General features: G+C 37.3%; 2 protein-coding genes across 2 annotated transcripts in view; one reads left to right on the top strand and one right to left on the bottom strand.

The window, feature by feature from the left end:
• Positions 1-341: 341 nt before the first annotated feature.
• On the bottom strand, positions 342-27497 carry LOC134825325 (putative ankyrin repeat protein RF_0381). Its single transcript, XM_063837497.1, has 2 exons — positions 27459-27497; positions 342-1064 (listed from the first exon to the last, which is right to left on the bottom strand). Exon 2 carries the CDS (start codon positions 1060-1062, stop codon positions 349-351), a length of 714 nt encoding a protein of 237 aa, XP_063693567.1. The 5' UTR covers positions 1063-1064; positions 27459-27497; the 3' UTR covers positions 342-348.
• LOC134825321 (splicing factor 3B subunit 1-like) overlaps positions 2897-27521 on the top strand; it is a 93280-nt gene continuing 68655 nt past the window's right edge. Inside the window, exon 1 of the mRNA XM_063837493.1 lies at positions 2897-2907. The gene's annotated coding sequence lies outside the window, so the exon portion shown is untranslated. The remainder of the gene's footprint in view (positions 2908-27521) is intronic.

Below are 27521 nucleotides of genomic sequence, written 5' to 3' on the forward strand. Positions count from 1 at the left end.
TTAAACAGGAATTAAACAGGAATTAAACAAAATTGGGTCAAACGGCAGATGCCGTGTCTGACCAATATAGGAATAGAAGGTTTAATATTCAATACTACTCTAATGTTAAGAATAAACAAACAAGGTGGTAAAAGTAGATAGCCATGTAAAAGAATTAGCACAGATAGCACAGTCGTATGCAGAAAAAAACTCAGCCAAGAGCACTCAACAATGACAAAGAAAGTATCATACAATGTCCACACACTTATCAAATACGTGATGCCTCGATGGTTTCTTGCATCTGCTCGAGAGTGGAGAACCAGCTCAGGTTTAGGGTCGCCTGCTCTTCGAAAGCATGTCTAGCAAAGCTTAGAAGTTCACCTCCGCTCCGTGTTCTAACAGCAATTTTACTAACTCTATACTGTTATCACTTTCAGCATCATGTAACGGTGTTTCCCCATCATTGTTCTTAGTGTTCACCTCAGCACCGTGTTCTAACAGCAATTTAACTAACTCTATACTGTTATCACGTACAGCATCATGTAACGGTGTTTCCCCATCACTGTTCTTAATGTTCACCTCCGCTCCCTGTTCTAACAGCAATTTAACTAACTCTATACTGTTATCACTTTCAGCATAATGTAACGGTGTTCTCCCACTACTGTTCTTAGTGTTCACATCAGCACCGTGTTCTAACAGCACTTTAGCAAACTCTACACTGTTATTACTTGCAGCTTCACGTAACAGGTTTTCCCCATACTTGTCCTTAATGTTCACATCCGCTCCATGTTGTAACAGCAATTTAGCTACCTCTACACTGTTATTACGTGCAGCTACATGTAACGGTGTTAACCCACTACTGTCCTTTATGTCCACCTCCGCTCCGTGTTGTATAAGATAACCTGCAATCTCTTGTTTATCTTTTTCTGCTGCTACATGAAGTACTGTACTCTTGTAATTCCCACCTTTAGCATTGTAGTCCAAGTTGTTTACAGTGTAAACATCCAACAATTCAGTCACGTTTCCTTCTTTTACTTTTTCTTGTATAGTTCTCCATATCGGGTCACTGATTACGTATGACATGTCTGAAAGGAAAATACATTTATAATGTTTAAGGATGATAACTCGTCAAAAATATGTGGTAGACATTAGGTTGCATTTAAATTGAGAGAGAGGACCGCGCTTACAATTATTAAATAGTTTTTAACGATCAAAATTTTCTAATTTTGGCGACAAAATCCTTGATTGAATAGTTACGACAGTATGCCATCTGCAAAGTTACAGGTCTCCAAAATGAAAACGTTTTCACACAGATTTATTTCTTGCGAATAAAAATAGACCATTGACCTCATAATATTGTTGTCGTTTTGAAACTCAGAGATCTATTATATTCTCGGCTCATATGGGCCACTTCGGCCTGCCCCAGAACTTTCTGCGTGCCCCAGGGATTCTATATTAATTCTAACTCTAAACTGTCACGACTTAGTCATGCCCCTGTTAAGTTAGACTGCTGCATGGAGTTCTGGGTAGAATGTTCTGAGTACAACATGACCGAGGGAATGACGACGGTTATCAATTCCTTTTCATTCTTGGTGTTCAATCTCTTAATTAACAGAAAATTATTATTATAATTCGGAATATTATTTTTGTATATCTATATTTGACCATATATATTCGTATATATATATTACGAATTGTAATAGGTTTCGATAAATTACATCGATCACATGCTGTAATAATCTCTTTGGGTTGCGTTCGGGTCGATACCTAGTATTTCGGGATAAGGGTGGTAGTTAGTGAATTAGCTGAAGTTTATTGAATCTTTATTGCCGAGTACAGCTGTCTTCGGGTATGGTAGTTCTTCTTAATCTATTACAATTGTAAATGAATGGGAAAAGCGAGCGACCGATTTCATTCTCGGTATCATTTTGCATTTGAAAACGGTCAATCAAATTAATATCATTTCCTTTTGTTTGGGAAAGAGAGACACTGGCAGCGGTCCACTCTACCCATGATTATGGGTTTTGGTCTAATATCATCTCTTTTTGATTATAATGTCAGGGTACTTTATGAAGTCGAAATATAAACTGATATCTTCATTAATAAGGAGGAAGTTTCAACGATTTCGAAATTTTTCCTTTAAAAACATTTCCTTGTGTTTAGGTAAGCATATCGGTCGATCACTGGACACTGACTGAATATGCCACTTAATACTTATTCAAGTTGGCATTAAATTCATATATAATGACATTAAACTGTCGTGGCAAAGCAGAATTTGTTGGAAATCACGAATGAGCAAAATTCTCGCCTTTCGCACGTGCAAACTTTGAGCGGACGTTGCGTGCGCATCCAATATTGAATCGCCGTAAATTTTTGCATGTAATTGTTTTATATATAGTTTAATAAGCATGCAAAGTTTGAAAGTATTTCAAGAAGAACTGTAATCACAATGGCACTCTAAAGTTGACAGAAAATGACGAAAACAGCAATTTTCAGTGATTTTAGCGATTTTCTATCAATTTGGGCGTGTCCCCACGTGTGCAACTTTTCGATTTTCAACTTTAAAACTAGCCTAATGCACAATTTATACCTATAGGAAGCAGAACTGAGCTCCACAACCCAAGGCATGGCCCAACACCAGAGAATACTAAATCGCAAAATTGACGTTTTTATAAAATAATTCTTCAAAAAAGTACAAACTTCAATGACGAATATCTTTATGAAGGAGCAAGCTAGAAAAACTTTCCGGTAGATTTTCAGAATGCTTGAACAATTATCTAAGGTGAAAATGTCCTCAGATTTTGAATACAATTACTTTTTAATGGTGTAAAATCATTTTTAAAAGTTATTACTTTGTCAAAAATCAAGTTTTAAAAACGGTTAACTTAATGACGTCATCAAGGGGTGTTCATGACGTCAAATAATTTGTTTATACAATGTAAACTAAAGTGTAAATAATTATTCTCAAGACCTTTGGTCGGAAATGGCTGTATCTTTTATACTTTTGAATCTATGGACAATTAAATACAGGCTACAATTGACTGGCAAAGCGTCTATCCCTGAATATCACAATGCTGGCAAGCGTGACCGTGCCTTTTATACTCACAATACTATTTACCCCCTTTACTATTTACCCCCTTTACTATTTACCCCCTTTACTATTTACCACCTTTACTATTTACCCCCATTACTATTTACACCCTTCACTATTTACCCCCTTTACTATTTACCCCCGTTACTTTTATACCCCCTTTACTATTATACCCCTCTATTGTTTTTCAGGCATTAAGACTCATCGAAAATAGTTCAGCAGGTATATTTAAGTTCAAAACATTCTAATTTAATGTAATATGACAGGAATAAGAAATAGTTATGTGAAGGTTTTTAATTTTAATAAATTTGCGCAAAATACGCGCCAGCATGTTATACGAAATAAGGTAAAAAACCCAAAATCGCCATATTTAGCTGCCTTAAAAACCATGTTAAAATTGAGTTAGAGATCTGAAACTTTGCAGGGCGTCTAGATGTTGACCAAATCAACTGTTAAAAAAATTTCGTGTTTCAGGAGTATCGGGAAATGGGTTTTCTGGAACCCCTGTTTTACGATAGATTGTCGTGATACATATATTCAGGGATAGACGCTTTGCCAGTCAATTATAGGCTACATTCAGGTGTCTGTAGATTTGTACCTATAAAAGATACAGCAATTTCCGACCACAGGTCTTAAAGATAATTGTTTACACTTCAGTTTCAATTATATCAAAAAATAATTTAACCTCATCATCACCACTTGATGACGTAATCAAATTAAGTGTTTTTAAAACTTGATTTTTGACAAAAAAAACAACTTTTCAAACTGATTTTACACCATTAAGAAGTAATTTTATTCAAAATCTGAGGACATTTTCACCTTAGATAATTGTTCAAGCATTCTGAAAATCTACCGGAAAGTTTCCCTACCTTGTTCCTTCATAAAGATATTTGCCATTGAAGTTAGTGCTTTTTTGAAGAATTATTTTATAAAAACGTAAATTTTGCGATTTAGTATTCTCTGGTGTTGGGCTATCCCTTGGGTTGTAGAGCTCAGTTTTGCTTCCTATAGGTATAAATTGTGTATTAGGCTAGTTTTAAAGTTAAAAATCTAAAAGTTGCACACGTGGGGACACGCCCAAATTGATAGAAAATCGCTAAAATCACTGAAAATTGCTGTTTTCGTCATTTTCTGTCAACTTTAGAGTGCCGTTGTGATTACAGTTCTTCTTGAAATACTTTGAAACTTTGCATGCTTATCAAACTATATATAAAACACCAACACGCAAAAATTTACGGCGATTCAATATTGGATGCGCACTCAACGTCCGCTCATAGTTTGCACGTGCGAAAGGTGATAATTTTGCTCATTCGTGATTTCGAACAAATTCTGCTTTACCACGACAGTTCAATGTATATAAATTTAATGCCAACTTGAATGAGTATAAAGTAGCAAATTCAGTCAGTGATCGACCGATATGCTTACCCAAACACAAGGAAATGTCTAATTTCTAATTAATCAAAAAGAGATGATATTTTACCAAAACCCATAATCATGGGTAGAGTGGACCGCTGCCATGAGTGTCTCTCTTTCCCAAACAAAAGGAAATGATATTAATTTGATTGACCGTTTTCAAATGCAAAATGATACCGAGAATGAAATCGGTCGCTCGCTTTTCCCATTCATTTACAAATGTAATAGATTAAGAAGAACTACCACACCCGAAGACATCTGTACTCGGCAATAAAGATTCAATAAACTTCAGCTAATTTACTAACTACCACCCTTATCCCGAAATACTAGGTATCGACCCAAAGAGATTATTACAGCATGTGATCGATGTAATTTATCGAAACCTATTACAATTCGTATAAGCCGTGAATGAATGGGAAAAGCGAGCGACCGATTTCATTCTCGGTATCATTTTGCATTTGAAAACGGTCAATCAAATTAATATCATTTCCTTTTGTTTGGGAAAGAGAGACACTGGCAGCGGTCCACTCTACCCATGATTATGGGTTTTGGTAAAATATATATATATGTATATATATATAGATATCACGACAATCTGTCGTAAAACAGGGGTTCTAGAAAACCCACTTTCCGATGTTCCTGAAACCTGAAACTTTTTATGCAGTCGATTTGGTCAACGTCTAGACGCCCTGAAAAATTTCAGATCTCTAATTTCAGACCGAATTTCGTATAACAGTGCTGGCGAGTATTTTATGCAAATTTCTTAAAAATCTCAACATAACTATTTTTTATTCCTGTCATCTTTGACATCAAATTAGAATGTTTTGAACTAAAAATAAATCTGCTGAACGACTTCCGATGAGTCTTAATGCCTGAAAAACTCCTGCCGGAGGCGGCGGCCTTCGGCCGCCGCCTCCGGCCGGAGTGCACGCTTCGCGTGCACGAAAGAGGCTTGTAACGTGTATCAAAGGGGGTATAATAGTAAAGGGGGTATAATAGTAAAAGGGGTATAATAGTAAAGGAGGTACATAGTATACCCACAATAAATGCACCGGTCGTGCTTGCCAGCACTGTGATGTACGACCGTCCACGTACAAATTAGATGAGAAATAGGAAGTTAGGTGAAACCCAGAAGGTTGCATAGCAACCGGCATCGGTGTTGAAATGCACGCGTTCACGTGCTAAGATTATTGGAACGGCATTTTAATTGGCTTGTGGTAATTAAAAGTGTTTCAAATTTAAATCGGCTGTATCTTCGGTTTCTTTCAAAGAACACTATTAACTTCATCCCTGTCACCACGGACTTTCAATATTATAATTCAAAGAATTATGTTTGTTTGTCTGTCTGTACTGTACGACGGCCCACGTGCAAATTAGGTAACAAGCAAAAAGTTACAAAGTAACCATGGTAACGAGGGTTGTTACACGCATGTGCACGTGCAAAGAACGGCATTTTTATCGGTTTTGTTGATATTACGTTGTGTTTAGTGCGAGCAACATTTTAATCGGCTGTATCTTCGGTTGTGAAGGATATTTTTTGACGCGATTTAAACTTAATAACAAAAAATACTATTAGCTTCCTCCCTGTAACCACGGGTTTTCTAGTCTTACTTATAATTCAAAAGATTATGTTTGTATGTACAACCGCCCACGTGCAAATTAGATGAAAATAGGAAGTTTCATAGTAACCATGGTAACAGTGTTGAATATGTAACCCAATTAATCACTAACAATTAAATAACTAGGTTAATTACTTATCATAATTGGAAAATATTTCACTTAACTTCATGCCTTGATTGAGGCATTAAAACTTTATGTAGGCTTATTTTTGTTGCGGGCAACGATTTCCTAGAGACTAGTGAAAAGTAATATAGTACAGACAGAGCCGTCTAAAAATCGAACTATTGACACAAGAAGCTTCCTTAGGATTTTTGACGTTTTTGAGTCCCATTGGCATTAGATGCCCTTTAGGCCTTTATGGCTGACCAACTTTTCCTAACTTTTCCACGTGTTTGTCAAATATCTTTAGTTATGAACATCGTAGAAGGTTGCAGATTAATCGAGGGTGTTAATCTTATCAGGGAGAAATTTTGTAAGACAAATTTTACGTCAGATGATCAGTTAGTTGGATAATTACCAATTGATATGGGACAGGATATTTGGGGGCCATGATGATCAGCTCGGGATAAGTGTTGTACGGATCGAATATCATTGAAAAGAGGGAGTTCACATTTTAGACTTCCAGGTCTAGCGCGATCATGTTAGAAATACCGGGAAGATCGTTGATGTATATGACGAAAAGTAAGGGACCTAGTATGCTCCCTTGTGGAACACCATGCACAATAGGCTTGTGGGACGAATGTGAATTGTTTATTGCTACATATTGGCTTCTATCACTTAGGTACGACTCAAACCACTTTAGAGCTATTCCCCGGATGCCGTAGTGCTGTAATTTATTTAGCAGTGTAGCATGATCCAGGACGTCAAACGCTTTACTGTAATCTAATAATAGCAGTAGTGAAATTTGGTTTTTGCTAAGAGAGTGTATAATTGTACTTTGTGCATTAAGAAGAGCATGTTCACAGGACCTTCCTGCGGTCGTATGGATTGAAAAGAGCAGTGATTCGGCTGCTACAGTCCATAAAAAGATCATAAGATGTCACATAATAACCTGGGATTAACGACTCACAGCACTTTATGCAGCCTAAATTATCTCTAAAGCACTTTTTATGAATGTACTCATCGCACCATGGACAAAACCTAATGTTTAATCTAGAATAACAAAACCCGTTACAGGCCATGCACTTTGTTTTAAAATTAGTCTTGTTAACACTACTTTTTTTATTCGTCGGGACATCAGAGGCATTGATTGGGAGAATTGAGCTTATGCATTCATAGCAGAACCATGGGTTCCCAGAATTTATAATGTGCCGGGCATCGTTTTTTGATAACAAATTAAAAAACTACCTTATGCATGTAGAAATGTTGTCACAAATAAACCAGCGTGATGCTGCTAAAAGATTAGTCACTGCTGTTTACAGCTGCAGTTAGTGACTATTCATATGTAATTGCTCTCCTCCAAATATGTACTTGGGTTTATAAACGCGCGACAATTTCATCATCAGACGAAAGTTAAGCGCTTTTGAGTTGTGGAGTTATTTGAAAAATTCCGGTCCTCGATATATTGCGGTGACCTTGATCTGCTTTATATTATAATCGAATTTATTCTGCTCGAGATCAATGATTTGAAGAACCGACAAAGTTTTCCGATATTATTTTGCAGAAACTTTATAATTACATAGAGCCACCCAGACGCTACCACGATCTAATTAGTCAAAATAACATAGTTAACAAAATGCAGTGGGAAACCTGTGACAGCACCACAACTTGATTATTTGCATATCTTTTAACAAGGCCGGGGCATTATTTAAATTCCACTGTTAATATAAAACACTACCCTAATAACGAGAGGTCCCCAATATACAAACGAATTTAGAGTAGGTACCCACTACCCATGTTGGTAGAATGCGTTACTAAATAAAACAGCGCGATGTTGCTTAAAAATCAGTCATATTTCTGTAGATCATCGAATAGTTAGGTTACTAGACTGGCAAAAAATGCAATAAACATTACAAAAACATTCCTGTTGTACATCATTAGCTATAAACAAAGACTAAAATATAACGAACTAATAACAGATTGAGAACTAACTATGCATTGTGATGAACAACAAGTTAAGAATACTCGCAAAATATGCATTTCAAGATTTTAAAGATAGATTTTTTGAAGAAATATCCGGCAAAATTTTTTGAAACCGGACCGGAACTGGATATTGAAGCCGGATATCCGGCCAGATCCGGATTCAGCCGGATATCCGGTCGGTTCCTATCCATATTCCTTAACATCCAGTTCGTGGCACTAATTGCAGCCAAATGTAAAACGACTACAGTACATACGTTATGTAAAAAGACTCCTGATTGTTCAAGTAACAAATTCGGCAGAGCAAGATATTGCCAATGAAAACAGACCGGATCATTGAACGGACCAAATGTCTAATCGGCTCCCAGTTGGCTAATAGTTTGTAAACAACAGAATTATAAAAGAATAACAGGAAAATTAATTATTAATTTAAATATGAAATCTTACAAGGTAAATATAATTAAATATGAACGTCAAATTCATAAGCATGGCCAAACTATTATTAAACTATTGAATTCTGAATAAATGCATCCGAAAATGAGTAAAGCAAGATTTCTTAAAGTTAATTTAAGACACAACATTTCTCCTGATAACAAATTTAAAAAACTACCTTATGCATGTATAGAAATGTTGTGACAAATAAAACAGCGTGATGCTGCTAAAAGATTAGTCACTGCTGTCTACCTGCAGTTAGTGACTATTCATATGTTATGCGTAAGCTCTCCTCCAAATATGTACTTAGGTTTATAAACGCGCAACAATTTCATCATCGAACGAAAGTTAAGAGCTTTCGAGTTGTGGAGTTATTTGAAAAATTCCGGTCCTCGATATATTGCGGTGACCTTGATCTGCTTTATATTATAATCGAATTTATTCTGCTCGAGATCAATGATTTGAAGAACCGACAAAGTTTTCCGATATTATTTTGCAGAAACTTTATAATTACATAGAGCCACCCAGACGCTACCACGATCTAATTAGTCAAAATAACATAGTTAACAAAATGCAGTGGGAAACCTGTGACATCACCACAACTTGATTATTTGCATAACTTTAAACAAGGCCGGGGCATTATTTAAATTCCAATGTTAATATAAAACACTACCCTAATAACGAGAGGTCCCAAATATACAAACGAATTTAGAGTAGGTAGTAGGTACCAGGCACGTAACCAGCAATGAGGCAGGGCAGGCAATGCCTCCCCTGGCAGAGGCCTTGCCTGCCCTGGCGATCTTCAGAAGGCTTAACATTTCCCGTGGATTTTTCCCCAATTTCCCTCAAATTTCTAAATTCTAAAAGGAGAGCCATTTGCGAAACTGGTTATTGGTTGGTAAATGGGGATAATAAGCTAACGAGAAGTAATTCCAGGATTGTTGTATAACTACTGGATATAATAGTAGTACACAATTGTTTGAATAGGCTAGTTTTCCTGGCTAAGGCAGGTAAAGATGACAGGAAAATGCACCAAATATCCCTAATTTTCTCAAAAATTTTCCGGGGGGCTTCGCCCCCCTAGCCCCCCACAAGGGGCTGTGTTGGTAGAATGCGTTACTAAATAAAACAGCGCGATGCTGCCTAAAGATTAGTTATATTTCTGTAGATCATCGAATAGTTAGGTTTCCAGACTGGCAAAAAATGCAATAAACATTACAAAAACATCATCAGCTACAAATAAAGATTACAATATAACGAACAGATTTTGCTTACAGCTAACCACAGATTGAGAACAAACTAAGTATTGTGATGAACAACATCAAGTTATGGGTTCTCGTATACACAAAAGAAACACACAATGATATTCGGCAACTCACGAGCGCACACACACATCACACTCACGCGCTTACCGGTACCCCTTCAAAGATTCACGGTGGGGGACAACCTATTCCTCATCATTATCCAATATAATGAAGAATGTGAACTATTAAGATGATCAATCGAGTTAACAATGTTCCGGGAACTGATCGAGGGGTATGAAAAACGTGTTACACGCGATCATGATACCCGCGGATTGAAGCAAGTAGGTACTGGGGGTGTACCGGGCGTGATTTGTTGGTGAAATAGAATTGTCATTGCCGTATCTCGATTTTATCTACATTTTTCCATTCACACACTTTTGTAAAATAACATTATCATAAATATAAAATTATTATTTTTACCCGGGTAAAAATAAAAATTTATATTACGTAATTTGACCAAAACCCATAATCATGGGTAGAGTGAACCGCTGCCAGTGTCTCTCTTTTCCAAACAAAAGGAAATGATATTAATTTGAGGAACCGTCCGCAAATGCAAATTGATACCGAGAATGAAATCGGTCGCTCGCTTTTCCCATTCAATAAGCTTCATTACAATTCGTAAGCCGTGAAATATCATTTCCTTTTATTTAGAAAAGAGAGACACTGGCAGCGGTTCACTCTACCCATGATTATGGGTTTTGGTCAAAAATCATCTCTTTTTGATTATAATGTCAGGATAATTTACACAGTCGAAACTTCATGAATAACTATAAGGAGGTAATTTCAACGATTTCGAAATTTTACCTTTGAAAACATTTCCTTGTGTTTAGGTAGGTATATCTGTCGATAAAAGACTGAATATGGCACTTTTCGCTCATTCAAGTTGGCATTTAATTCATATATAATGCCATTTAAATATCGTGGGAAAGCAGAATATATTCGAAATCACGAATGAGCAAAATTCTCACCTTTCGCACGTGCAAACTTTGAGCGGACGTTGCGTGCGCATACAATATTGAATCACCGTAAATTGTTGCATAGTGGTATTTAATATATAGTTTGACAAGCACGCAAAGTTTCAAAAGATTTCAAATAGAACTTGAATCACAACGGGACTCCAAAGTTGATAAACATCGTGAAAATAACAATTTTCAGTGATATAAGCTATTTTAAATCAATTTGGGAGTGTCCCCACGTGTGCAACTTTTCGATTTTCAACTTTAAAACTAGCCTATTACACAATTTAGACCTTTAAGAAGCAAAATTGAGGTCCACAACCCAAGGGATGGTCCAACACCAGAGAATACTAATTCACAACTTTTGTGTTTTTATAAAATTATTCTTCAAAAAAGCACTAACTTCAATAGCGAATATCTTTATGAGGAGCAAGGTAGGAAACTTTTCCGGTAGATTTTCAGAATGCTTGAACAATTATCTAAGATAAAAAATGTCCTCAGATTTTGAATAAAATTACTTTTTCATGGTGTAAAATCGACTTGAAAAGTTGTTATTTTGTTAAAAATCAAGTTTTAAAAACACTTAAATTGATGACGTCATCAAGTGATTTTTTTTTGTCGCGACACCCACTGACCACCGTCATATAGAGGTGGCGACCCTCCACTTGAGGAGCGTCCTACTGGAGTCCATCCAGCTGCAATAAGCCCCTTCCCTGAGGGCCACTGGATGATAATACCTGTTAAGGTATCAGCCGAATCGGGGTTGCACCTCCGGAGATTTACTAACTTGGTCCCTAGGGAAGTTCTGGGTGGTTACCCTGGCCGCTCAACACCATGAAAGGATGACGCCATCAAGTGATGATGATGACGATAAATTATTTTTCGGTATTATGTAAACTAAAGTATAAACAATTATCTTTAAAACCTGTGGTTCGAAATGACTGTATCTTTTATACTTTTGAATCTACGGACACTTAAATGTAGGCTACAATTGACTGCCAAAGCGTCTACATAATATATATAGCTTCCGGATCAGTGAACGGACCAAATGTCTAATCTGCTCCCAGTAGGCTCCTAGTTTGTATCCAACAGAATTAAAGAAGAAAAACTGGAAAATTAATTATTAATTTAAATATAAAATCTTACAAGGTAAATATAATTAAATATGCACGTCAAATTCAAAAGCGTGACCAAACTATTATTAAACTATTGTATTCTGAATAAATGCGTCCGAAAATGAGTAAAGCAAGATTTCTTAAAGTTAATTTAAGACACAACATTTCTCCTGATAACAAATTTAAAAAACTACCTTATGCATGTATAGAAAATTTGAAATGTTGTGACAAATAAAACAGCGTGATGCTGCTAAAAGATTAGTCACCTGCAGTTAGTGACTATTCATATGTTAATGTTATGCGTAAGCTCTCCTCCAAATATGTACTTAGGTTTATAAACGCGCAACAATTTCACCATCGAACGAAAGTTAAGAGCTTTCGAGTTGTGGAGTTATTTGAAAAATTCCGGTCCTCGATATATTGCGGTGACCTTGATCTGCTTTATATTATAATCGAATTTATTCTGCTCGAGATCAATAATTTGAAGAACCGACAAAGTTTTCTGATATTATTTTGCAGAAACTTTATAATTACATAGAGCCACCCAGACGCTACCACGATCTAATTAGTCAAAATAACATAGTTAACAAAATGCAGTGGGAAACCTGTGACATCACCAACAACTTGATTATTTGCATAACTTTAAACAAGGCCGGGGCATTATTTAAATCCCAATGTTAATATAAAACACTACCCTAATAACGAGAGGTCCCAAATATACAAACGAATTTAGAGTAGGTAGTAGGTACCTGTGTTGGTAGAATGCGTTACTAAATAAAACAGCGCGATGCTGCCTAAAGATTAGTTATATTTCTGTAGATCATCGAATAGTTAGGTTTCCAGACTGGCAAAAAATGCAATAAACATTACAAAAACATCATCAGCTACAAATAAAGATTAAAATATAACGAACAGATTTTGCTTACAGCTAACCACAGATTGAGAACAAACTAAGTATTGTGATGAACAACATCAAGTTATGGGTTCTCGATCGTATACACAAAAGAAACACACAATGAAATTCGGCAACTCACGAGCGCACACACACACATCACACACACGCGCTTACCGGTACCCCTTCAAAGATTCACGGTGGGGGACAACCTATTCCTCATCATTATCCAATATAATGAAGAATGTGAACTATTAAGATGATCAATCGAGTTAACAATGTTCCGGGAACTGATCGAGGGGTATGAAAAACGTGTTACACGCGATCATGATATCCGCGGATTGAAGCAAGTACTGGGGGTGTACCGGGCGTGATTTGTTGGTGAACTAGAATTGTCATTGCCGTATCTCGATTTTATCTACAGGGTGGGCCAAAAGTCAGTGTGCAAACGTTGGCCTTAATAGCTCAGTCACTGAGTGCCCAATTGAAATACTTCCTTATGGTATGACTTAGTACCACCACTGGTTCGAGGAATTTGTCAACTCGAAAAAAATTCGCGTTCATTTTTTTCAAATGGAGGTTCATTTTCGCAGTTATTTGATAGTTTGGATAGTCGGATCAAGCTAAATGTTATTGAATTGTGTTTGGCCATTCGAATTACGTTTGTCCTGAAAGAATTAGAACTGTAGCTTCTCAGATGACCGAGATATGAAGCATAACGAGTTTATTCATTACGTGTGATCAGGTGATTGGTTTACCTAATCACGTGATAAGGTGACCCCGTTAACTACCCCGTTAAACATTATGGGAATTGTTAAGGGTGCCCAATTAAGGTGTCGTGTCACGGTGTCACATAATCACCCAGTCAATTTTGTTAACGAGATACACAAAATGCTTGTTAACTTCGTCATTTCTAATCCGTTTTGCCTCATGTTTTCAGATCATATGCAACATTTGATAATCTACCGTCTCTGAAAAAATTAGGCGTTCAGGATGTTCAGAGAAAACAATATAGGTGTTTTAATATTGAATGGGCGTGGTCTAAAATATTCGAATTTTCAAATTTTGACGACGGAATCCTCGAACCAGTAAGTACAGTATGCCATCTGCAAAGCAACAGCTCTCAAATATAAAACACGGCGGAGGTATAAGACCCAACGTTTGCACACTGACTTTTGGCCCACCCTGTACATTTTTCCATTCACACACTTTTATAAAATAACATTATCATAAATATAAAATTATTATTTTTACCCGGGTAAAAATAAAAATTTATATTACGTAATTTGACCAAAACCCATAATCATGGGTAGAGTGAACCGCTGCCAGTGTCTCTTTTTTCCAAACAAAAGGAAATGATATTAATTTGAGGAACCGTCTGCAAATGCAAATTGATACCGAGAATGAAATCGGTCGCTCGCTTTTCCCATTCAATAAGCTTTATTACAATTCGTAAGCCGCGAAATATCATTACCTTTTGTTTAGAAAAGAGAGACACTGGCAGCGGTTCACTCTACCCATGATTATGGGTTTTGGTCAAATATCATCTCTTTTTGATTATAATGTCAGGATAATTTACACAGTCGAAACTTCATGAATAACTATAAGGAGGTAATTTCAACGATTTCGAAATTTTACCTTTGAAAACATTTCCTTGTGTTTAGGTAGGTATATCTGTCGATAAAAGACTGAATATGGCACTTTTCGCTCATTCAAGTTGGCATTTAATCAACTTAATAACACCAGAATGTGTGTGTGTCTGTGTGTCTGTGTGTCTGTCTGTGTGTAATTTCCGAACGGTTATACAAAAAAAAACGGTAATAGTTACGGGACTGGTTTTTTCGGTATAGTGCCGACAAAACTCTGATGAAGCCCATAGGAATTTTTTTTTAAATCGGCCGGTGGTAAGTGGTTTAATTGATGGTTTTGTACCACAAATGTTACATAAAATTGCTTGAGCAGAACGGCAAGAGTTACGGGGCTTGCTCTCTCTCTCATTACTGTGTAATGTGTTATTATAGCTGCATTTAAGTAGCGTCATAATTGGATTAGCCCGGAAGATTCGCTGTAATGTTATACCTTAAGCTTATTAGGGGAGGGGGGACTGTTAGTGTTTGGGGTCTGTTTGGACTGCAGAGAGAGAGAGAGAGAGAGAGAGAGAGTTCATACGACAATGTTATGCGTGTTTTCAAATATAATATGCGGGTGTGGTGCGGAGTTAACAAGGGTTAATTTCTATAACGATTTAAATAAAAATAGAAAGCGGTTCAAGACGGGAGTGATGAGGTGTAATACTCGGTGTTCAGACCTTATGATCATGGAGTGTGGTGCCTCATGGCTAATAATGACTTAATTATCCACAAGAAATAACTGATTATGAGATTATTGTTTAAGAAACTATTGGGTCACCTAATGCGGGTTTTGACTCAGCGGGTAATTACTCCTACCCTTTTTAACTGCGGCAGTGAAATCCCGGCCGTAGGCCGGGTTACACTAGTTCATATATAATGCCATTTAAATATCGTGGGAAAGCAGAATATATTCGAAATATCAAATGAGCAAAATTCTCACCTTTCGCACGTGCAAACTTTGAGCGGACGTTGCGTGCGCATACAATATTGAATCACCGTAAATTTTTGCATAGTGGTATTTAATATATAGTTTGACAAGCACGCAAAGTTTCAGAAGATTTCAAATAGAACTTGAATCACAACGGGACTCCAAAGTTGATAAACATCGTGAAAATAACAATTTTCAGTGATATAAGCTATTTTAAATCAATTTGGGCGTGTCCCCACGTGTGCAACTTTTCGATTTTCAACTTTAAAACTAGCCTATTACACAATTTAGACCTTTAAGAAGCAAAATTGAGCTCCACAACCCAAGGGATGGTCCAACACCAGAGAATACTAATTCACAACTTTTGTGTTTTTATAAAATTATTCTTCAAAAAGCACTAACTTCAATAGCGAATATCTTTATGAAGGAGCAAGGTAGGAAACTTTTCCGGTAGATTTTCAGAATGCTTGAACAATTATCTAAGATGAAATTGTCCTCAGATTTTGAATAAAATTACTTTTTAATGGTGTAAAATCGATTTGAAAAGTTTTAAAAACACTTAAATTGATGACGTCATCAAGTGATTTTTTTTGTCGCGACACCCACTTACCACCGTCATATAGAGGTGGCGACCCTCCACTTGAGGAGCGTCCTACTGGAGTCCATCCAGCTGCAATAAGCCCCTTCCCTGAGGGCCACTGGATGATAATACCTGTTAAGGTATCAGCCGAATCGGGGTTGCACCTCCGGAGATTTACTAACTTGGTCCCTAGGGAAGTTCTGGGTGGTTACCCTGGCCGCTCAACACCATGAAAGGATGACGCCATCAAGTGATGATGATGACGATAAATTATTTTTCGGTATTATGTAAACTAAAGTATAAACAATTATCTTTAAAACCTGTGGTTCGAAATGACTGTATCTTTTATACTTTTGAATCTACGGACACTTAAATGTAGGCTACAATTGACTGCCAAAGCGTCTACATAATATATATAGCTTCACGACAATCTGTTGTAAAACAGGGGTTCCAGAAAACCCACTTCCCAATTATACTCCTGAAACATGAAATTTTTTTACAGTCGATTTGGACAAGGTCTAGACGCTCTGCAAAGTTTCAGATCTCTAACTCAATTTTAACATGGTTTTTAAGGCACCTGAATATGGCGATTTTGGGTTTTTTACCTAATTTCGTATAACATGCTGGCGCGTATTTTGCGCAAATTTCTTAAAAACCTCCACATACCTATTTCTTATTCTTGTCATCTTTAACATTGAATTATAATGTATTGAACTTAAATATACCTGCTGAACTACTTTCGATGAGTCTTAATGCCTGGAAAACAATAAAGGGGATATAATAGTATAGGGGGTACATAGTGTTGTGAATATAAGGGCAACGGTTATGCTTGCAGGCATTGTGATCAACCTAGGATGATCATAATTAACCCATTAGGGACGATAGGGTCGTTTTTATGACCCACCTTTTCGAGACGAAAACCAAATTACTAAACGCTATAACGAATCTATAGCATATATGCTCAAAATTTATTGGGCTTCATTATTTTATATTACATATTTTTTAAACTAATTACAACACTACAAATCTATTACATTTGTTGAGAAAATTATGTAATGTAACGTGATGGAGGTTCTTTAAGCGGGAAATTCCAGTCCAAACCCTGGAAACATGACATAAAGGATTTGTTTTACTTGTTGCATGAAAAGCACTAATATATGAGATTTCTTAGAGACCTGATGAGTACCAAGCGGAAATCATGATTACCTGGTAAGCAGCGCACGGCCCATTTCGGACTTGCACGAGTTATAATTATATGAGATTTTTCTCGAATAATTTTCAAGACTTGATGTCAATTTATTATCGGAGAAAAATACGATTCATGAAGGAGCAACCTGCCGATAAGTTTTATACTAAGTCAGTTTTATCGCAGCTTTGTTTTAATTTAACACCCGGAATCCATGAATTTTAAGAATTTTAAAGTTGCTTTTGTTTAAGAATGTCCGGCAATGTAACTAGATACTTAATTTATAGGATCGAGCATCGTTTAATAATTAATTTCCATATTCAGAAATAATATTTTGGGGATTAATTGAATTAAAGTTATAATATGACGGGCGATAACTAAAAGATGGAACTTTTTTCGAATCCTTTTATTATATATTGCGTTAATCAATAAACAGTGCTTATAAAATTTGGCCATGACACATGAGAGAACTCACGTAATGTGTTTAGAGGTCGTGAGAAGAATCCGTGGCAACTAGTACTAGTAGTCACGCCGCTCACAACTTCTTAAAGTTAGGTCATTTTTCACGTGGCATTTTAGTGGCATGTGTTCCTGACCGTGTTATGTAGCACTGGCTACAAATCATTCCTGCTCATATCGCTTCACAATCCGGTGAATAATAGTCTTAGCCATACTTTGTGCTATAAATTGTTGGCTGTGAAGCTTCGCCAGTCATCAGTCGTCACGTTGGATTTTTCAAATTTCTAAAGCCACGATCATTTGGCCATGCAAGCTTGTCCGTGGGCTGGCCAGATGCCACAGCGTACGAGTTACTTAAATGTTTAACCAAATCCCTCGCGTTTGTAATTGTAGCAGCGCGAGCCCACGCCCCACCGAACGGCGGTACAGGAGGTGAAACAAGCTTGTCGCGCAGTACATGAAGACTCGTGGCTAGCTCTCACTAAATCGCTCGCCCAAAAATTTCACGTGACTTTGGTTTTTTTGGTTTTGCAGCCGTACAAAGAGGTTTTACATAAACCCTAATCCCAACCGTAACCCTAACCATAACCCCGAAGCTATCCGGGGATAATCTTAACCACAACCCTAACCCTAACCCGAGCCCTAAATAATCGAATTCACGTTTTACTAGCCTAAACTAACAAGCCTACTAACAAAAATAGCAAACACTCTTGCAGTACTAGTACTAGTAGGCACAAAGCAATCTCTTTCTTATAGCCACTGAATTAAATGACTTGTACAGTTTGCTTGGGAATCTTCTTAATTCAAAATCTTATTATAAACATAATTCTGTGACGTATCCCTGACACCTGAGAACAGCCAAATCGTACAGCCAGGGACCTCTGGGAGATGCCAGTCTTGTGGTCAACTGATCGTCTAAGGGTCGAAACAGACGGTGACAACTTGTTCCGTGACAACTGTCACGACTGAGTCACGTAGTGTGTTTCAAATTCAATAACAGCCATGAAACATGAGAGAACTCACGTAATGTGTTTAGAGGTCGTGAGAAGAATCCGTGGCAACTAGTACTAGTAGTCACGCCGCTCACAACTTCTTAAAGTTAGGTCATTTTTCACGTGGCATTTTAGTGGCATGTATTCCTGACCGTGTTATGTAGCACTGGCTACAGATCCTTCCTGCTCATATCGCTTCACAATCCGGTGAATAATAGTCTTAGCCATACTTTGTGCTATAAATTGTTGGCTGTGAAGCTTCGCCAGTCATCAGTCGTCACGTTGGATTTTTCAAATTTCTAAAGCCACGATCATTTGGCCATGCAAGCCGTGGCCTGGCCAGTTGCCACAGCGTACGAGTTACTTAAATGTTTAACCAAATCCCTTGCGTTCGTAATTGTAGCAGCGCGAGCCCACCGAACGGCGGTACAGGAGGTGAAACAAGCTTGTCGCGCAGTACATGAAGACTCGTGGCTATCTGATCGAACATACTATATACGGCCGGGCAACGGAAACCTTAATTGTTATATTTGCGTTTGTAACTCACCTAGGCACTAACACGCCCTCATGACTCGAACTTTTACATAGCCATGTGTATACGCGTACTGCGTGACGCGCTTTTTTCACAAGCGGTCGCGCGCTACTGCAAGCGAGAGGGCTCTGGTTAGAGCAAACTCGAACTTGTCGACATCCGTTAATGGTTAAACTTGCTGGGCGGTGCTCAGCTGCAGCCTGTCATTCCGCCGAATCTATATTTTATATTTATGAACATAATAGCCTGTGGTCCCCTTGTAAAGCGATGTTTACCTAACCTGTTAATCATGTGATTTTAACGGGTGATACTTATACTCGTAAAATGTTTGTTCCATATATATATACCCAGGAAACCCTACCGGCTGGGGTATATCTTTAAAAGTAAAATAAATAGAACCTTCCGGTTTGCTCTAACCAGAGCCCTCTCGCTTGCAGTAGCGCGCGACCGCCGTACGCGTAGACACATGGCTATGTGAACCTTCCGGTTTTCAACGCGCGCCGAGTTGGACTCGTCGACGGTCTAATATATGGAACAGATATTTTACAAATATCACCCGTTAACAAAATTTTCGTCTCGTAAATTTAAAGTTAGCTCCCCAGGAGCCAAATTTGGGACAACTTAGATTCTGAAATAAACCGAAAAGTTCGATTTTGGGCTAAATAAAAGATCACAGCTTTTAAACTTTGCAAAGTAATGTCGTTGTCATGACTACTAGGCTCAATGCAGCGTGCGAAAGGTAAACTTGACGTGACGCGCGACGACAAACGTGCTGTTGAAAATCTATCACCTCTAGCATTAATGTAGAGATTCGTCGGAATGACAGGCTGAGCGCGGCCCAGTAATCTCGTCAACGATTTTTGATGCGAATGAAAAATGATAGTCTTTGATTGACGATGTCAATCCATAAAAATCGTTGCTCTGCTTCGCAAAGCAACGATCGACGATGCGAAGCAAGAATGCTAGTTTGCGCGGCGCGCCGAAGCGGCGAAGTCCTCCAATGATAGTCTGCGCTGCAGGTCAGTATTTCTCTAAATACTGTCAACTGTCAACGATGTCGTCTACGATTTCGTCAATTAGAACTGTCAACATTATTCTAGAAGAGAGTTATCTTCGATACAAATCAAGAATTATAGGAAAAATAGTATACGCTGTAATTTTGATATTTTATAAAAGGGACTCCTGCAGGCCAGGTAAAATAAATTCGTATTGTATTTTCAATTTTGTATATACAATTTCAAGGGACTCCCTACCCACTACACTGCTTCATCGGGTAGTTGATGTACCGTTCACAAGCAAGAACCACTTTGGTCTACTTGCTGTGAGGTGTCATAGCTACATTACATGTGTTGAGGGTTTCTTTTTATTCCTTTTTTTATATTTTGAACGCTAGTTCTAAATCAACCCACATTTATGAATAGAATTATACATTTAGGTGTCTATCATTATAGTCAGACAACTACCATCTCTAAATTTATTTACATTGTTTGAATGAATCTTCCTTTGTGTCCTATTGTTCTTTCTCAAAAAAATTGTCTTTTCTCAGCAAGTACCCACATAACAAAGCTTCATGAGAATGTTCTGCTTGATACATTAAGGACCCCAAATACAATGCCCTAGACTAATTTTGATTAAAATTGTCAAGTCCAATGAAGACATTTTCCTAGCTCATAGATGTGTTTAGCATCTGATGGATGTATGGCATCCAGTAGCAGTCAATAGAAACAGACATTCTAAGATTGTGTTTAACAGGGATATATTCAGCTTGTAGTTGATAACTTCAAACTTGGTTCCATTAAACTGAATGTTATTTTGTAGGGCCCAATGGCATAACGAAGGGCTCCGCCGACCCCGCTATTTGATCAGAGCTGCTAGAGATGAACAAGTAGAAAAAAAATGCATAAAAACCTGGCCTTGAGTTGCTGAGATATTGCACGCCAAAATTTGAGGTTTACCTGTAATTACATGTAAAACTTTAGCCCTTAACACCTGTGCCAAGTTTCAGGTCCTGGGTGCGGCTAGTCTTTTCCAAAAGTTGAGCTCTATCTGGAAAACAGAAATTAAGAGATAATTTAACTTAAAATTGGAAAAATGATAATTTACCCCACCCCCCCCTCTGGCCTTATTAGCTCAGTCACTGAGTGCCCAATTGAAATAAATCTTTCTGGTATGACTTACTACCGCCAATGTTTCGAGGAATGTGTCAAATATAAACATTTTCGTAGTTCATTTTTTGTCAACCATTCCGCTCTACTACTAAAACAATTATTTACTAAATGAATTATTTATTTTTATATCACAATCAAACAATATCAATGATATATAAATCGGTGGAGGCGTGAGAAGGTTTTAAGTGCTAAAGGCCACTGCTTATCTTTGGATTTGAGAGTGATCTATGCTTGAACCTCCCTCAACCATCCTCTATGTCAATATACTTATTATAAGGGATGTCTGCCCCCGGTGCCTGTCCGGGTCAATAAAGCAGTCAAGCATCATGTATGTTATGTTGAGCATTCTCAACCAACAAATGTGGGAACTCCCACGAAAGACCAAAACAGATCTAAAGAGACACTTAACAACATTGGAAAATAGACTTCAATTTGTTTATATAATTTATAAAGCGTATATTATTGCCCACGTTAAGGGGCCTGTTAATAATTTATTAAATTATTAGCTATTTTAGATTTAATAATAATAGTATTATAAAAATATTTTTTTTTTTATTAAATACTTTTCAAATTTTACAGAGTACAGCAATAGATGAATATAAAATAGAATCGTTCAAAATATCGCCCCCATCTGTAAAATATGATGGGCACCCAAACACGGTAAACACATAGTGAACTATGTCCGCAGTAACTTGGACCCATTACATCGAATTAATCTAAATCCAAAAATTTATGAAAAACTATTTAAGAACAAACAAATCCATGGTGAATAACTGTGGATATAGAGTCAAAATTGGTATTTCAATACGTCAAATTCCAGATACATTAGATACAGGTCTGAAATGGTCATTAATGTGTGAGAAGGTGTGCGGGTGAAGTGTGATATGATGTTGAAAGTATAGGAAGGTAGATAAAAAAATTAATAAAACAAAAATAATAATAATATGGGGAGCAAAGAGACTAGGCTAGACTGTTGTTTCACTATCCAATAAACATTTCCATAGATGCTTAGTGACCTCAGCTTTGAAAAGACTAGTAGACACAATCTGTCTTATTTGTAAAGGGAGTCCATTCCACAGTATATGGGTTCTGTAGAAAAATGATTTTGCCAGTGGGCTATTTGAGGTACATGTGGTGTGTGAATTCTGACTTAACTTAGGTAAAATTGATGACACAATAGACAGACTGTCGAGGTGGCAACGTCTTAGTCGAGAAGTGCCCTGATATAAAGAGAGATAGTGAGGCAGCGATACAGGAATTAAATTGTTAAGAACTTTGTGGAAAAAAATAAGATCATTCAAGTCAAACTTTTGAGACAAAGGGAGAATGTCGACAAGCTTGCACTTTTTGACATATTGCTCAGGTGGATAACTGCGGCCCTCTTCAGACAGAATCCATTTAATAGCTCTCTTTTGGAGACTTTCTAATTTATCACTAAGTGATTTATTACAAGGGCGCCAGATTATGGAACAATTTTCGAATTGGCTACGAACCAGGGAGAGGTAAAGCGCCCGGCGACGTTTCTGATCAATGACAATATGGCCATCTCTTCTGACCATACCAAGTTGTTGGCAGGCCTTAGTATAAATTCTGTCGCACTGACTATTCCAACTTAGCTTAGGAGTAACATCGACTCCAAGATCTTTTTCTAACTCTACATACACAAGAGGAGAGCCATCAAGATTATATGCGAATGGAGGAGATAAAGATGGTTTTCCTGAAACAATAAGCACTTTACATTTTGCTGGATGAAATCGCATTTTGTTTCTTAGTGCCCAGTCAGAGAGATAGTCTATATCCATTTGTAAATTAGTATTATCAGAAGATGAATGTATTTTACGCCAGATTTTTGTATCATCGGCATACAAAACAATATCAGTATTATCCGAAAGGCCAAGAGGAATATCATTGATAAACAATACAAAAAGTAAGGGACCAAGAATAGAGCCCTGGGGGACACCAGAATTAACTGAGAGGGTAGATGACATCTCATTACCAATAACCACTCTTTGGTAACGGCCTTGAAGGTAATTGGTAAGAAATTTGAGAAGTGCACCATCAATGTTATATAAGGTCTTTAGCTTATGAAGAAGGATATCATGATTTACAGAATCAAATGCCTTAGCAAAATCAAAATACACAACATGATTGATAATGTTTTCGTTAAGAGACAATGCCAGGCTATCACAAAAGTCAACCATATTGGTTGTGCATGACTTGTGCTCTAGAAAACCATGCTGCCTGGGATCAAGAAGGGTACTTGTCAAAGAAAGCAGTTTACGTTTAACAATGCGCTCAAAAACTTTCATGACTAAACAAGTAAGGGATATTGGTCTATAGTTTTCAACCTCACTTTTCTTACCTTTCTTAAATATTGGGACAACATTTGCAAGTTTCCATTCTTGTGGAATGTAGCCGCTGTTGTAAGATCCACGAAAAATGCATGTTAGAGGGTAAGCTAAACCTACGGAACAATTTTTGAGAATTTTACCGTGTATGCCATCTGGTCCCTGGGCTTTATTTGAATTAATATTTGAAAGAAGCTTACGAACATCCCGATGATCGAAGTCAATATCAAAATCAACATCATTGACATAGGAGATGTCAGTGTCATAAAGTGAAGGATCCGAAAACTGGTTATAAAAGAAAGAATTGAAAAGTTCAGCTTGAGCTTTGGGTTTGAACCGAAGCTGTCCAGAATAACTAACACAATTAGGAATACGGCAGGAGTTAGATTTATACTTAACATGTGACCAAAACTTCTTAGTTATAAGCGCTGGATCATCACTATTGAAAAGATTGTCTCTTATTTTGGCTGATGAAAGCCTCTTAAAATCTTTACGGCTAGTAACAAACTTTAACTCATCAGAAATAGAACCAGAAATTTTAAATTTAGCTCTGAGTCTATCTTTTTTACGGCATGAAGAAAAAAGTTCACTGTCGAACCACGGGGGTTGAAACTCTGATTTAATAGTTACTTTAGGAATATGTATATCAACTAAATTCATAATGCAGTCTTTAACTAACTTCCAAGACGAATCAGGATCTAGGCATTCTAGGACTTGCCAATTAATCGAGCATAATTCACGATTAATCATGTCCCAGTTTGCTTTCTTATAATTATAGATTTTACGTTTAGGAGTTTTCTTGCGGGAAAAGGAGCTTTTAATTGAAAAAGTGACAGGAAAATGATCAGATTTGCACACGGAATGAGGATCACAGACATTCAAGTTATCGATTGTGTTATCATAATTACTGAGAAGAATGTCTAATGTATTACCACTTTTATGGGTGGGTGGTGTGATCAACTGGGAGAGAGAAAGATCACTGAAAGAATCTATGAAGGATTGCTCAATAGGTACGGTACTGGATGAAGATAGCCAGTCTGTATGGGGGAGATTAAAATCACCAATAACATAGATTTTAGGGGGATTCTTTTTGGAAACTAGCTTGCGAATATAGCTAACTATGACATCATGATTAGGTAACCCAAGAGTTCCTACTCTATAACAAGTACAGATTACAATACTCTCTTTGTTAGGAAAAGCAATTTTAACGGCAAGCATTTCTGCACCTAGGCTAACTGGTAGTCGGGTTGTAGTGGCATCGAGATCAGACCGAACAGCCAAAAGAACACCACCTCCATTTTCCCTAAACTTTTTAGGGTTATTAGGATCTTGAGGATGAGTCTTTCTCGTGCGGTCATTGCGGAAGATTTCATATTGAGAAGAAGGAAAGATTTCGTTGCTAGAAATAGATTTTTTGAGCCAAGTCTCATTTAGGGCAATTATGTCAGGCTGCTCTATGTTAGCAAAGGATTGAAGTTCGGAAATCTTATTACCATCAAGAAGGGGATGGGAGGAGCTTAGGTTACTGAAAGGAATAAGACCTTGGACATTTTGGTAGAGTACAGATAGGGAGTTGGGACCTGGATTAAGCATAGAAGGATTAACAAGAGTTATCAAAAGAAAGTTAAGAGAGAAAACCCAAAGAATGAATAAAGATACTAGACGCCTGAGGCGGCTGGAATACTTGACTCTATTCATCTTACCAGGGAGAAGAACATTTCTTATAAACCATGAGGAGATAATTACAAAGAAAAGTTTGATGTGGGAGCAAGCAAGAAATGGTATAAGATAACGTGGGCTGTCAAGGAGTAGAGAGGAATGAATATTAGAATCTAGGGGGAATACGGTGTTCATGGACCTAGTTGTGGAGAGAAGAATTGGGAGAAGGTAAGTCATGATGAGGGAATAGAAAAGAAACATATGATCATGAGAATTGTGGTTGATGTGTGGAGTGTATGGGGACTTGAATGTGTAAATTTTGTTAGGTATAAACGTGTTGATATGTATATGTGCATTTCTTGACTGTGTACGAGGCCTTTTGCATGCAAAAAGACCTATTCTAAGTCTAAACGATTCATTGTCTAACATATGGGAAAATGGGCAGTGACCGAATGTACCTGAAATAGGAGGCATAAAATTGAGAAAAAGATTAAATCAGAGATTTGTTTGAGTTTTAATTTTAGGCGCAACGTCTTAATCAGAATATTAAATGAAAGAAAAGATCAAAGATTTAAATTCCCAGAAAATTATTTACAACCCTGTCAAAACTGTGTTCGTTTACAACAAACTTAAGCCAAGTGGACAATAAACCTACTCCTCTCATGTTGAGATGAAGCCAATCATGGTATAGAAGTTCATTACAGGATCTAAAGTCTCGAGTTAAAAAGTCTGAGAAACAGTCTAAGAACACGCAATTATTATTTAGGCATAAGTCTTTAAGTAGATTATTAAAATCTAGAACATTCTTTGCTATGTAGGAATATAAACACTTAATAGGAAGACAACATTGGATAATTATAATTGCAGCGGGAAATAACTGCTTAGTGGTGTCAATTAAGTCATTAAGATACTTCCTAAGGAACTGAACCCCATACTTAGAATGTTTTATGTCATTTGTACCAACACTCAATATAATCTTTTCAATATCGTCAGCTTCTGCAGCTGCATGAGTTTTATGAAAATGCTGAATATTTTCAGTGATATCTCTAATTTTTGCACCACTTTGGGACACATTGATTACTTTCCTTCCCCGGAATCCCAACTTATTTGTCCGTACGAGTTTTGTCATTGACGTACCAAACAGGACAGTGGTTTTTCTGCTCTTCGGTTTTCTTGGAGCATTTCGGTAGTAAAGGGTCGGTATTGAGGTGGTGGTGGGCGGCATAGGAATTGTAGTGAGGACATTCTGCTCTCTGACTACATTTGTATCTGTCTTCGGTATCTGGCAGCGAAAAGATAAGCTATACCGAGTCTCCTTAGCTGATCTCTCTGCACGAACCTTGTGAAGACAATATTCCTGACACCCCGGTTTCATAATATACAAACTACAGTCCTTTGGGGTGATATGGCATTTACTGTTACATCGCCTATCCCCATTTTCTGGAATTATGTCGAGGGTCCTCTCAGCTCCAAATGAAACTACATAAATACCTTGCGACTGGTCAAGAGACACCTCGTCGTCGTTGTGGTACCTAGTTGCACAAGCACCAGACTTGTACATGCTTGCTAGGCATGAGTTTAGCTTGCAGCCAAACTTGGAGTTGATATCATGCATAAGCTCTGATATCCCAGGATAATTTAAAATATCGATTGGCTCCTTAGTCGTGGTGTGTCCATTTGAGGAAGACCATACATATTCTTCTCCAGTGGAAGTGAGCCACTTTGTGGCAGTTTTCACAGCAGTTTGCTTGGCCATAAGTGTTTCAAGTTCAGACATCAACGTGCCATGTTGAACACTCTTGTTTTGAACAAAATCTGAATGCAACTCCAAGAAGTCCTCGCATTTAACAGAATCCCTCTTAAGTTTCATGACATTCTCAACACTGGCCTTAAGAGCTTTCAGCTCTTTTAATGAAAACGAGTTTAAAACATTGGCAACAGAATTCAGATCCATAGTGAAGGAAAGAGGGAGGAGAAGATGGCGGTGAGGGAGGAGAAAATGGCGAAGTCAATACTGTAGCCCAGGAAGTAGATGCGTTGCTTAGGATACAAACGGTCACGTCATAGTCTCTTCTATCGCTTTGACATTGGGACCTCAAATTATTTGTTATATAGTAGTGTTGAAAGTATTAAAAAGTATTTTTCTATATAGAAAAA

Source organism: Bolinopsis microptera, chromosome 13 (genome assembly GCF_026151205.1).
Source record: "Bolinopsis microptera isolate Bmic1 chromosome 13, MBARI_Bmic_1.0, whole genome shotgun sequence".
Lineage (NCBI taxonomy): Eukaryota > Metazoa > Ctenophora > Tentaculata > Lobata > Bolinopsidae > Bolinopsis > Bolinopsis microptera.

Bases quoted from the DNA above. Each gene is read 5' to 3' on its own strand.
- LOC134825325 (XM_063837497.1), bottom strand. From the start codon at position 1,062: ATGTCATACGTAATCAGTGACCCGATATGGAGAACTATACAAGAAAAA.